This window comes from Dysidea avara, chromosome 3, assembly GCF_963678975.1.
Source record: "Dysidea avara chromosome 3, odDysAvar1.4, whole genome shotgun sequence".
Classification (NCBI taxonomy): domain Eukaryota; kingdom Metazoa; phylum Porifera; class Demospongiae; order Dictyoceratida; family Dysideidae; genus Dysidea; species Dysidea avara.
This window is the reverse complement of record NC_089274.1, coordinates 10226754-10239968: the sequence shown is the minus strand read 5'-3', so window position 1 is coordinate 10239968 and position 13215 is coordinate 10226754. Positions and strand designations below refer to the sequence as shown.

The window sequence follows — 13215 nt, the reverse complement described above, 5'->3', positions numbered from 1 at the left end:
GCAAGAAAAGCATTTGGGCCAGTGTCAATGATTTAATTAATAGCATCATCAATTTGTGACATACTTCAAGCTGCATAAGGAATGAGGTTTGCCATCATTAACACTATGAAGTAGGGTAGGACAGATCAAAAATCAATCGCCATTTGTCTGGTTGGTTGCGCTTGGGGATTACTCCAAAGCGGCTGATCTGGAGTAGAGATTGTAGTAAAGGGACCTGCAACTCTGTTAGTGTCAACCTCTCCCTGGAGATATTCATCTACTACTGATGGGTGCAGAAGAGCCCCTTTAAGATTCTTACGAGTACTTTTCAGAGAAGGAGGCTTATTGAAGCCAATATGAAAGCCATACGAGATACCAGAAAGGAAGAGGTCTGATAGGAGTTGTAATGGGTAGGACTGTAAAGCTCTAGACCAGTTGCGGACAACAAGAGGTGTATGAATCTGACAGGCTTGGAGAGAGACTAGGACTATGGTAGTTGCTTCTTCCATGTGTTTGTTCCAATTCTGGAGCCAGTCAAAGTAGGAAGGAACTGAGTTGATGGCAATAGGCCTTCTCTCCTGCATCGGTAGCAGATGATCCACAACTAAGCAAACAATAGGAGGCGAATCATTATGTAGGTAGTTCATGTAGCTAGATAATGCACTATAAGGAAGGTACACTACTATGCAATAACAAATAAGGAATCTAAGTATACAGAACTGGGTGGGGGGTGGTGGTGTGCACAGCTACCCACAAACCATTTATACATATGAATTGTATAAATGCAATCGACAAACAGTAACAACTCAATCACTACAAGAAATACACAGCTACCCATAAACCAGTGGCACATGTACATGTGTACAGATGCAATTGATAAACAAGCAATGACAACTCAAGTACTCACTACAATAAATTTTATATATGGATGTAAGAATAGTCAGAGTTCAATAAAGACAGCAAGTGTAACCACAAGAATCAACGGTGAGAACCATACTGGCTAGAATAAGCGTGTTGACTAGTTAGAGCTAGGAAACAGAGGCCTTATCCCTTGTTGAGATTGGTTAGGGCAATAGAAAGCCTTGTGGCGTTTATTGGTAATTGAAGGATTGAAACGACACCAGTAGCAAATAATATACGGCAGTTAGGGAACTGACAGCCTGGATCTGGAGACTGGTTATAGCTAAAACATACAGGATGATTGTACAGTTGACCGGATGATGACCTTTGCTGAAAAGCCAATTGTCTGGAAGGGAAAGCTGATTGACGAGATGAGAATTGTCCTTGGTTAGAGTGTTGATTCATAATATGCAACAGTGATCAGGCTGAAGATGGATGACCATGACTAAAGTAATGACTGCAGCGGATGGTATGAGTTCGGCCAGAGAAAAATCGGTTCCACAAGGAAGAATCTGTCCTGGCCCAATTTGTAGAAGGGAATGCTGCTACTTGTTGCCTAAAGCGGCAATCATAGCCCAGCCAGAAGTCACCCTCATAGTCTTGAGAAGCCAGTATGATAAGGTTTTGGTAGCCCAAGAGATCAGAAACTCGGTCTGGCTGCTCGTAAGACACTATTGCTACGTACGTACTGAAGCCATTCCACTATATGACCACACAACATTTGATCTTGGAGATTGAATCTGTGGTGGTGAAAAGGTTGAGGTTTTCTGGTAGCAATTCAGCCATCTCGATAAAACTGCCTGCCTCTATTCTTTCAAAGAGTTTCATTGCAATGGGTAAGAGGCCGAGACCGATAAAAGCAAAATCTTGGTTTATATATAGGACAAGAAGGTGTTGGTGAACTGATAGATGAGCTATGAGGATGTGAATTGGTGGTAACAGCTGTTGGAGCTGGATGACTGCTGGTGTTGGAGGAAGGTGCTGACGAATCAGCCAACTGTGGATGTAAGTTGGTGGTAGCAGACACTGGAACTGGGTGACCACCACTAGTGGTAGTGCTAGGATGTGCACCAACAGAGATCTCAGCTATGTGGTCAATCTGTGATGATGGAGGGAGTTGGCCTAAAGCTGTGTGGCAGGATCAGGAGGAAAAATAGAAAAAAGGAAAATGAGACATGTGCACCAGATATGCACAATGCAAAAAACACTATAATATATGCAAGGCACGATGCACACAAAAGGAAGTATATACATGATACATGTAATAGACAGTGGTACACAGACTAGATGCTTGCACATTAAATGGATTGTCACATAAGTACAAGCTGATGCCTCACACAATAAGTGTTGCACAACACTATGCATGCCTTATTTATACAGTACACACTCAAACAACAAGTATTCACACAGCATTCTATAAATATCAAACGTGAGCACACACACAATGCTGTTATACGCTGTGAGTGTACGCATGTGTTTAGTTCTAAATAGTGTTCACCAGGGTATTGTAATGTGCAGCACGTGACGTATTGCTATAACATTAATCTTGTTTAAATTCTTTAAACTCTGTTATATGTCTGCACGTTATACAATATAACTACTCTTACAAAAATTGAAAAGGGTTAAATTAAAGATATGAAAGTTTAACAAAGCCTGTTTGCATTTTGCGGTGATAATCCAATATGTATTCTTTATCAGCACTGGTGTATAAAGCATTCACACCTTGTCTGGCCCTCTCTTTGTTTACTGCCTCTAATTTATCTCTCATTTCTGCTGCATGTTTGTAGTCAACAGGTAACCCCAGATTAATAATAGATTTGTTGAAATGCATTGCTTCCAGTACAGTCATGTTGAATTTGAATGTGTCATCGAAAATTTCATTTCCAGAAAGATCCAATGTGTAGAGACCCTCATTCACTTTAATTGCTTCTGCAAACATGTTAACTGTTAAAGTACTTATATTGGAAGAAGACACATCAAGTTTTTGCAATGTAAAATTATTCTTGAGACATTTAGAAATGGCTGATACTCCCTCATTTTCCAATGTGTTATGTGAAATATCTAGTTTCTGTAATGTTTTATTCACATAAAGAGCTTCTGCAATTTGTGCAGCACCTGAACTGGACATACAGGTTGACGACAAATTGAGTTTTTGTATGATCTTGTTATTTTTAAGGCTATCAGCAATGTTGATTATTCCAACATCATGTACCTGATTATGAGAAATATCCAATTTTTTCAGTGTTGTATTTACTTTTATAACTTCTGCAATTAGTTTGGCTCCATCACTGGTAATGCCGCATACTGACATGTCTAATTTTAGCAGGGTATTATTGTTACAAAGATACTTGCTGATGGTTTCCAGTGATTCATAAGATATCCTATTCTTTGAAATGTTTAGATGCTGTAGTGATTGGCTTAGTTGAACAATTTCAGTACCAACAATTTTTACAGTGTACATGTGATTTCCAGACAAATTTAGTTTCTTTAGTGTACAATTAGTCTGAAAACATTCACAAAAGAATGTCATCTCATCATCATACAAACTGTTACATGAAATATCTAGGTTCTGTAAAGTCTTGTTCAGTTTAAGTCCTTCAGTAATTTCCTTCAATTCTGTTTTACGGATGATACATTTGGACACATTAAGCTCTAGAAGTGCTTCATTATGTTTTAACAAATTACATATGGCAGTTCCCATGTGATCAAAGTAACTTTTAGAAAGTATTAGTTTTTGTAAGGTAGTGTTTGTATGTAATCCTTGCATCATTTCGTCTAATCCAATAGTAGTATTACTTGATGATAAATTGAGCTCTTGTAGGGAGGTGTTATCATGAAGATAATCACCAATGGCATTTATTGCATCTAAAGAGGGCAGTAAAAAGTCTGAGAGATCAAGTTTTTGAAGTCCAGTGTTTACCTTGATAGCATTCATAAACTTCTTTATTCCCTCAGGACTAAGTGAAATTCCTGCCATGCTCAAGTCTTGCAAAGTAATATTAATCTTTAAACTCTCACCAATAGCTATAGCTCCATCATCACCAATTAATTGGTTAGAGATGTTAAGTTTTACTAGTGTTTTATTAACTTTAAGGGCTTCAGCAATTTTCTTTGCTCCTTCAGAAGTGATTCTAACACAATAACGCAAGTAAAGTTCTTTTAAAGAAGAATTTTCTTGAAGACAGCTGCTAAGAAGCTCAGAAGCATAATTAGCACCCTGTAAAGGTGCAAGTGACCATTTTAAGCCATCACCTGTGGTATCTGCTATCTCTGAATATATATTAAAATAGTAATAGCTAGTCACGATGGCAGCTACCTGATGATCAGTATCTATATCATTCCAGGAAGCATGAATTTCTAGTGATATATTAAGTCTTTTAATGCAGTTTTGTATTTCAAACAGTCCAGACTTTGTGACATTGTTCAACTGAACAAATAGAGTTTTTAAAGCAGAATTTGACTGAATTACCCTCAGAAATATAATTAGTCCTTCACTAGTAATACGATTACCACTAATGTTGAGTTTGGAAAATTTAGTTCCATTACTGATTGTGTTGGCCATTTCCTCAGCTCCGCTGTCGGTTATTTTATTAAATGATATATTTAAATCTTGTAAGCTAGAATTGTTAATCAGACATTTACATACAGCTATTGCACCATCATCAGATATTTCATTAGCAGAAAAATCAAGTTTTTGTAGTGACAAATTCTTACTTAAAGCTTGAGCAATTAAACCCGCTCCAGCACAACCAAGTAAACAGCATGACATGTTCAGTTCTTTTAGTGTGTTATTAACTGATATACTTGAGATTTCATTATGGGATATATTAAGTTCTGTTATTGATCTGTTATTCAACAGACAGTCTTCAATATACCTGATGACACTGTTAGTTATATGGTTGCGTGAAACATTAACTGATTTTACTGTTAGATTATCCTGTAAACCAAATGCCACACAGCCCACTTCGTAGTCTGTCAACCTTAGCCCACTGAGTTCCAATGAATTAGTTGTGCTGGTAGTTTCTTTGTCAAATAATACATTTATAGTCATTATTCTGTCTTCAGCTTCACTACTACAATGCACTGCTGTGCTGATTACAACATTTTTATTCTTTAGACTGATTTCCTCCAAACTGATTTGTCGGGTAGAGATATTGAGCTTGTTCACTGAGCATTTGGTTTTAACGAGTACATTCTTAATTACTTGCAGCTCGTTTATTTCAATGCTACACAATGTCAATGACTTCAGTGTTGTATTTTGTTGCAGACTATCCATTAGTTCTTTAGCATATAGCTCTATGCCACTCAAATAACCAGACCCAAGCAGAGTTAAGTTAGTAACTAAGCAGTGTTTAATAACAGCACAAAATACAACCCATGGAGATGAACCCGAAACATTATAACAGAGATTAATGTATTTTAAAGTCGACAATCTGTCCATGTTGTTGATAACACATTGTTTCAACATATTCATCAGATCCCTACCAACTACATAGCAATGATTAAATTGTAATGCTTTACAGCGATGTTAGATTTGGACAGGAAAGAAATTATCAATAAAAAATTACGTGGAAAAAATGATACACCATGAAAACTAATGTCACCATCTTCAAAAAGAGATATTACACTTGGCATTTCTGTTCTTTTTGCCTCGGTATAACACTGAAATAAATGCAAGCATCTAATTGTATTTCGTTTAATGTAAGAGTATGTTATATCACAGTGAATAAAGCGTGAGAATGGCTCAGAGTTTACGCCAACTATTCCAACATACATTATCCACATATACTGAAAAAAGCCATTCCAAAATGTTTGCTGCAACAAAGAAAGTTGTTCATCACTGGGAAGAGTTGACACATGATAAGCAGCTAAAAACTCTTGCATGGTGAAATGCAGAAAACTATATGAAGTTGTTGTACCAGCTTCCATCGTAAAATAGTGTGGTACAGCTTCTAGTAAACCGAATCCATTGACAGCATCTGGAACGTCAGAAATTTCAGGACATTTTTGCATTATTTCATCAGAGGCAAACACTAACTGATGAGATGTCACACCTTCATAAGCCAACTTACATAGTTTACATATCACATTATAATCTTTTATAGGAAGATTTCTTAACTCACTACTAATGTTGGATGTACTTTGTCCACGGGTTTTATTCATACTTCTGTATATAGTATGAATGGCAAACAGTTTGTTTAATTCAGTTAAGTTCTCGGGTAGTGTGTCTTGCTTGAATAGGTACATAAGAATTGCTAAATGTAGAGGGATAAAGCAAAGATCATCAATAATGGGGTTGTCCTTAAGGTACTTTTGGAGTTTACTGTCTTTGTCAGGTAAATCTGTGAGTGACTTTGTAATGTATTTGTCTCTGTCTTCCTTAGTAAACCCAAGAATTTCAATCCTTCTGTCAACATGCTCATGCAAACGAAGTGATGCTGCTGGTCGTGATGTGCACACCACTACTGCCTTGGGGAAAATCCTATCTGTGATAAGGTTAAAAATGAATGGGTTTTTGTCATGTGGATATTCATCGAAGCCATCAAATACAAATCCTATCTGAAAATGCTCAGAATGCAATAGTATCCGAGTACAATCTTTTATGTTATTGTCAACAAGAGCGCCATCAAATGTTAAGATTTTCACCAGCTGCTTCACTGTCCTGACCTCCCATAACTTTGGATCACGAAGAAGAAGTAAAAATAAGACAGTGACTTTATTCAGTAATTCACCATTAGCCCAACAGAATGCAATTTCCTTAGCAAGCATGGTTTTACCAATGCCAGGAGCACCTTCTATTAGAACATACTGTGGTGGTGAACCATTTTCACTTTGCTCAGCAGGATCTGCTGCAAATATATCATTGAGACATTTGATCACTTTACCAAGTCTTGGTCTTTTAGCCTCAGGTTCAGATGCTGCCATGTCATCTATTGCAAAAGCGCCTTCTTCATGACGTTTGGCTATTTCAATAAGTTCTTCCTGTGTTCGTCCACTTTTATAGTGAAACAAAGTTACACTGACATTTAGTTTTCTTTGATTAGGAGGCCAATTAGGTATAACAGGATTATTCCTTTTTGATTTGTATGAATTCCGATAGTATTCACCCAGATCACTAATTGCTGGTGGTATTCCTGTGGAAAAATATGAATAAGTTAATTTAAGCACAGCAAACTAATGGAAAACTTGAAAGAAAAAAGTAAACAGATATCAGACATGGTACTCTACATGCATGCATACGAGTAAATCATTTTGTGCGTATCTACAGATTCACTGTAATTATAAGAAAAAGCATACTACGTACTGTATATAATGTAAAACAACTACTTTTTAAAACACACACAATGTTTGTGGTCTATACAATGCATTGCTTCTTTGTTGGATTGTTCCATGTATACCACTTAAGAATGCTTGTACATCATTACTTACTATAAGCTGTGTAGTTATATTCTCAGTAGGGTGGATATGTTTCTAATATATTTTTGCACCTTTCTCTTCAATATTGAACAGTACAGTAGTACTGCTTACGTAAATAGGGATTGCTCCAATAATAAATGGTGCCCACTAAAATGCCGCCTCTAAAAACTACCTTATTAAGGGGCAAAAGTATGAGAGTCTTAGTGTATCTAAAGTCAGAGATATTGCTGATAGACAGTTGGTAGACACTGTACCTATACATGATGGGACCTTTTACAAACTAATAACAATCAGCAACAAGCCTCTTTATGATCTAGTTGGACCAATAATGATTGAGGGACATGAAAGCATGAAAGATCACACTGTATAGTCCAGTTGGCTGAGGCCTACCAAGATGCTTTGATAAAAGTAGCCACCTTAATACAACAGCCATGTTCGATATGCTAATAGAAAACAGTCACACGGTCGCATGTGTATATGATAGCTTAGAAAATGGTATGCATAATATTGATTTTTGGAGGATAATGAGGTCTTTAAAATCCACTAAGAGACCTGCTAGCAGGTTCATAAAACTATTAGAAACCTGCTAGCAGGTTCATAAAACTATTAGAAACCTGCTAGCAGGTTCATAAAACTATTAGAAACCTGCTAGCAGAAAAGACCTCAAGCATCACAAATTTCACTTTTGATCATTGATTTGCAATGCTCCCTCCAAGCATAATCAGGCTGATAGCCTGCAGTGGGTGACCAGTCACCCGGGCCAACATGTGGTTAACCACTCTATTCATTTTATAGGTGTACCTAACAGAATTTGATTGAGGCACAATCTAATGTTGTATGTACGTTTGTTATGATGAACAGAGAAGTCCGGAAAATTCTGTTTAGTACCCATCTGTTTCTAAAGCATTTTAAGGCTGTTTTTGTCTTTTATTAAACTACGGATAGACTTTACTAAGACCTAAATGGGTAAGCTTCCTTGTAGAAATGTTATTTTTCACTACGGTAATGTAGGTGGGGTCCATATTAGAAACTGTGCCTGTTCTTCGTGCTACTGTGGCGTCACTGAATGCACAACTTGTGACGACTTGTTTCCATCGTATAAATCCATACAAGCTGCTTCTTTGACACATGTGTGTCCTTTACATGCCGTGATGCCATAGGTACTGGCTACTGCTAACCCGGCTCGACATTATCGATCACTGCCGTTTCACCCAACTGTGCCAGATCCAACTCTAACTTGTGAAAGTGGCGTGAGTTTTGATTTTTTCAACACTTCGACAAAAGTACGTTCAGTCTTCCGTGAATATTTTAACATTCAGTACGACATATAACCCAATCCCAGAATGACTCCACCTACTGTATATGCCCATATAGAACGATACATTTTCTAAGTCAATTAATACCATGCCCTCGGATCTTCATTATATAGGTCTTTAACCTACACTTAGCTGTAACAAAAGACACTAGTGCCTTTAAACTATATGAAGTAGGGATCCAAGTGATAAAAAGTAGTGGACCGAATGATGGTATTATAACGTACCTCTGTGAGAAAATCCTTACCTTGGCATTGAACAAAATAATTGTTAATTCATGCCAATACAGCAATTTTCCCATTTATAACATCATTCATATACATATTATCTTGTTCCACTACTTTTTATTGCTTGGATCCCTACCTCACTTAACAAGTACAGTGGAACCTCAGTTATCCAAATCCCTTGGGACCAGGCGTGGTCCATAAGTCTGAAAAGTCCATATCTCTGAAACTGTGTATGATTAACAGTTATACCACGGCTGTGAGGGATTTGCTAATATATATCTAATCCAAAACAGCCAAGCTGTAAAAAAAAGAGTGCGGCCCCCAAAAAGGCTAAGGTGAAAAAAGATGTGAAATCCAATGTGGCGGCCAAGAAATGGCTGTGATGGCAGGTTAATGGTAAAAATTTTAATAACGACAAATCAGGTGAATTTTGGTGCTGCTTGGTCTTGGCACAAAATTCACCTGAATTATCGTTATTAAAATTTTTACCATTAACCTACCATCACAGCCATTTCTTGGCCGCCACCTTGGATTTCACATCTTTTTTCACCATAGCCTTTTTGGGGGCCGTACTCTTTTTTTACAGCTTGGCTGTTTTGGATTAGATTTCACTTCTTTTTGTATTTGTATACCCCAAACTGGCTTTGAGGTTTTTTTAACCTATCTTTTTTTCTTTACCACAGGAAGAACAAAATGTTGAATACTTTAAATATTTCTGATTTTATCAGTAAATGTACATTTTATATATGTAATACATATATTTATTACAGAATTCTCCATGGTGATTTCTTTGTAACTGAACACTCTACAAGGTAACTTCTTCTAGCTGATCTCTCTACAGGGTGAATTGTTTGTAGCTGAACGATCTACAAGGTAACTTCTTCTAGCTGATCTCTCTACAGGGTGATTTGTTTGTAGCTGAACTCTCTACAAGGAAACCTCTTCTAACTGAGCTCTGTAAAGGGTGAATTGTTTGTAGCTGAACTATCTACAAGATAATTTCTTCAAGCTGATCTATCTACAGGGTGATTTGTTTGTAACTGAATTCTGTATTATGTGATTTGTTTGCAGCTGAGCTCTTTACAAGGTAACTTCTTCTAGCTGATGTATCTACAGGGTCACTAGTTTGTAGCTGAATTCTCTACATGGTGGTTTCTTTGTAACCGAACTATCTACAAGGTGACTTCTTCTAGCTGATCTTTCTACAGGGTGAGTTGTTTGTAACTGAACTCTCTACAAGAAAACTTCTTCTAACTGATCTGAATTGTTTGTAGCTGAACTCTCTACAAGGTAACTTCTTCCAGCTGATGTCTCTACAAGGTCACTGGTTTGTAGCTGAACTCTCTACATGGCGGTTTCTTTGTAACTGAACTCCCTACAAGGTGACTTCTTCTAACTGATCTCTCTACAGGGAGATTTGTTTGTAGCTGAACTCTCTACAGGTGATTTGTTTGCAGCCGAACTCTCTACATGATGGTTTCTTTGTAGCTGAACTCTCTACAAGGTAAGCTGATCTCTCTACAGGGAGATTTGTTTGTAGCTGATCTCTTGAATTCTGTTCAGGGTGACTGGTCTATTAGGATGACTGCTCTATTAGAGTATCTCGATCTCGCACTTGCTACACCAAGTTGGATTTCGTGTTATATCTCCGTGGCTTTAAGTCTGATTCTTCTACACCATTGAAGAGCCTTTCTAAGATGATTACTCCATCTGTACAGCGAATTTCAAAGCATTACCCCGAGCGGTTTATCTGATAGGCGTGGCAAGTAGTCGTTTTTTTTATTAGCTAATCTCGGTTGCATAATTGTTACACACTGTTGGTTTTTTCGTTGTATCTTCCTGGTTTTTAGCTTGATTTCTTTCAAACCACAAAAGGTTTGAGGTTCAATAGTTAACCTATTCACCCACCGATTTTCAGCTTCTTCCCATATGCGGTTTACCCTGTAGGCGTGACAACATATTGGTGTTATTTTTCCGTAAATAATCGCTCATAACTCTTTGTCTGTTTATGGTATTCCAGCCAAAGTTGGTACAGAGATGCGCCTTTAAACCCCCCCTTCTGTGTGCCAAATTTCAAGGAAATCAGATAAGGCGTTCGCGTTATATAGCAGTTTTTGTAAGTGTGTGAAAAGAGGAAGAAAAAAAAAACCCGAAGAAACTAAGCCAATTTTGGAAGTTGCATATCTCGGGAACACCTGAAGCGATTTCGCTCAAATTTGGAATGTGGAGTACTGAAGGTGGAGGGAGTGTCCACAACAAAAATCGTCTTGTTTCATCAAGGCAGCACAGAGCTACGGAGGTGCGAAAATTGCGTTTTCTTTCTTCCTGTCAATATACTCACGGGTGTTGCGTGCCAGCTTCTTGGGCTGCATGACACACTACCGTGTGTCTTGGTACACCCAAAGCCCAAGGGCTGCAGGTGTATATATGTGACTGGATTTGCAAAAAGGGTTCTTCCACATGCATCCAATTTACCAACTTTGACGATTTGTAACTTTAGATTGGAAAAGGCTATTAACTTGAAATTTGGTCAGATGTGAGCACCACCATGGATTAATAAACGGAGAAATTTTCAGGTTTACATGTTACTTTAATACCAAGTTATGGTCTTTCAAGTTCATGGAATTGGATGTGTGTGGAAGATCCTTTGTCGCAAATCCGGTCACATATATCAGTAAATACCAAGCAGCCATGGTATAAGTGATATATATCACTTGGGGCGCACTCACTTAGTAGGTGAAAGAACTAACGAGAACTCATCCCTTTTGTTTTATACAGTAGCATCTGAAGATCGAACGTGGTTTTAATAGCGTGGGCTAATAGCCATCAGAACGTTATCCATGTTAAAACGTCATTACAGGTTTTTGCAATTGAATTCGTCCCGTTTGCAATTGAGTTCGTCGCTTTTGCAATAGAATTCGTCCTGTTTGCAATTGAGTTCGTCGCTTTTGCAATTGAATTCGTCCCGTTTGCAATTGAGTTCGTCGTTTTTGCAATTGAATTCGTCCCGTTTGCAATTGAGTTCGTCGCTTTTGCAATAGAATTCGTCCTGTTTGCAATTGAGTTCGTCGCTTTTGCAATTGAATTCGTCCCGTTTGCAATTGAGTTCGTCGCTTTTGCAATTGAATTCGTCGGTTTTGCAATAAAATTCATCGCTTTTGCAGTTAAATTCGTCCGTAACAAGAATGGCAGCTGGAGCAAACACGAAAACATGATGTAGCAGCTGCTACAAGAACTTGTTCAAGTACAACAGTAGTAAACAACTCTTTATAAGGCAATAATTCTTCCTCGACAGCCTCTCCAGCAACATTCCAAACTCTACTGCGCCATTCGCGATAGGTGTGGTCACTCGCGAGCAAGCTAATTAGTTTGTCAGACAGCTATCAACTTCGCGTACTACCAGCTTCAATTACCTTCTAGTGTCTCAAGTGTAACTCTCCACGGCATAAATAATCCATCTCTTAATGAACAGTTGGTTTCTTGGAACCGTTTTGTTTATGACGAATTGTAATGCAAACGCGACAAATTCTATTGCAAAACCGACTAATTCAACTGCAAAATCGACGAATTCAACTGCAAAACCGACGAATTCAATTGCAAACGGGATGAATTCAATTGCAAAACCGACGAATTCAATTGCAAACGGGACGAATTCAATTGCAAAACCGACGAATTCAATTGCAAACGGGACGAATTCAATCGCAAAGGCGACGAATTCAATTGCAAAAACCTGTAATATGTTACTATGCTTCAACACGTATTGTTATAAAACTTGCGATTGTACTAACAAATTTCAACGTAGTAGTAGTAGTAGCTTTGTTGTTCCATGGTCTGTTCAAAGGCTGATACGCGGTGGGTAGAAATACACATCCACAATGGCCCAAACAATTATTTAGTGCCTTCATTATCTTTTACTAACAACCAACTAGTCTATCTTAGCAAATATACTCAGCTTAGCTACTACTACAAAAACAAATCATACAATACAAAGCTTTGTGTCGCTCAATATAACGAGTCAAAGTGTATCATTTCTTTGAACTGGCTGGGCATCAAAGTCATTGGCAAACCGCTTTCCCATAATATTGCCCGGACAACATGCAAGTTAAACCCCAAGTGGTGCCTTTGAATGCCCATGCTAAAGTGGTATATGTAACTATAAACAACGTTTTTAAAAATATCAGTATTATCAATTACCCTAATAGAACAGTCACTACTCTAATAGAGCAGTCATTTCCGTAGTTCGGTTAACTGAGAATCTTGATAAGTGGAGTCCACACAACTGAGGCTCCACTGTAGAAGGAAAATTAGAAATTTTATTTTGGATTACGGATCAAAGAAAAAATTAGAAACAAGGGAGTAGCTAAAATGCAGTGAAAGTT

The 13215-nt window shown here is 37.8% G+C and overlaps 2 protein-coding genes across 3 annotated transcripts in view; both read right to left on the bottom strand.

Moving 5' to 3' along the window:
* Positions 1 to 2506: 2506 nt before the first annotated feature.
* Positions 2507 to 5155, bottom strand: LOC136248316 (protein NLRC5-like). The gene has a single exon (XM_066040106.1). It carries the CDS (start codon positions 5153 to 5155, stop codon positions 2507 to 2509), a length of 2649 nt encoding a protein of 882 aa, XP_065896178.1.
* Positions 5156 to 5359: 204 nt separating this feature from the next.
* Positions 5360 to 13215, bottom strand: part of LOC136249296 (NACHT, LRR and PYD domains-containing protein 3-like) — a 33372-nt gene continuing 25516 nt past the window's right edge. For both annotated transcript variants that reach the window (XM_066041254.1, XM_066041255.1), the window contains exon 4: positions 5360 to 7013. In XM_066041254.1, coding sequence (XP_065897326.1) covers positions 5368 to 7013 — 1646 coding nt within the window. In that variant the 3' untranslated portion in view covers positions 5360 to 5367. The remainder of the gene's footprint in view (positions 7014 to 13215) is intronic.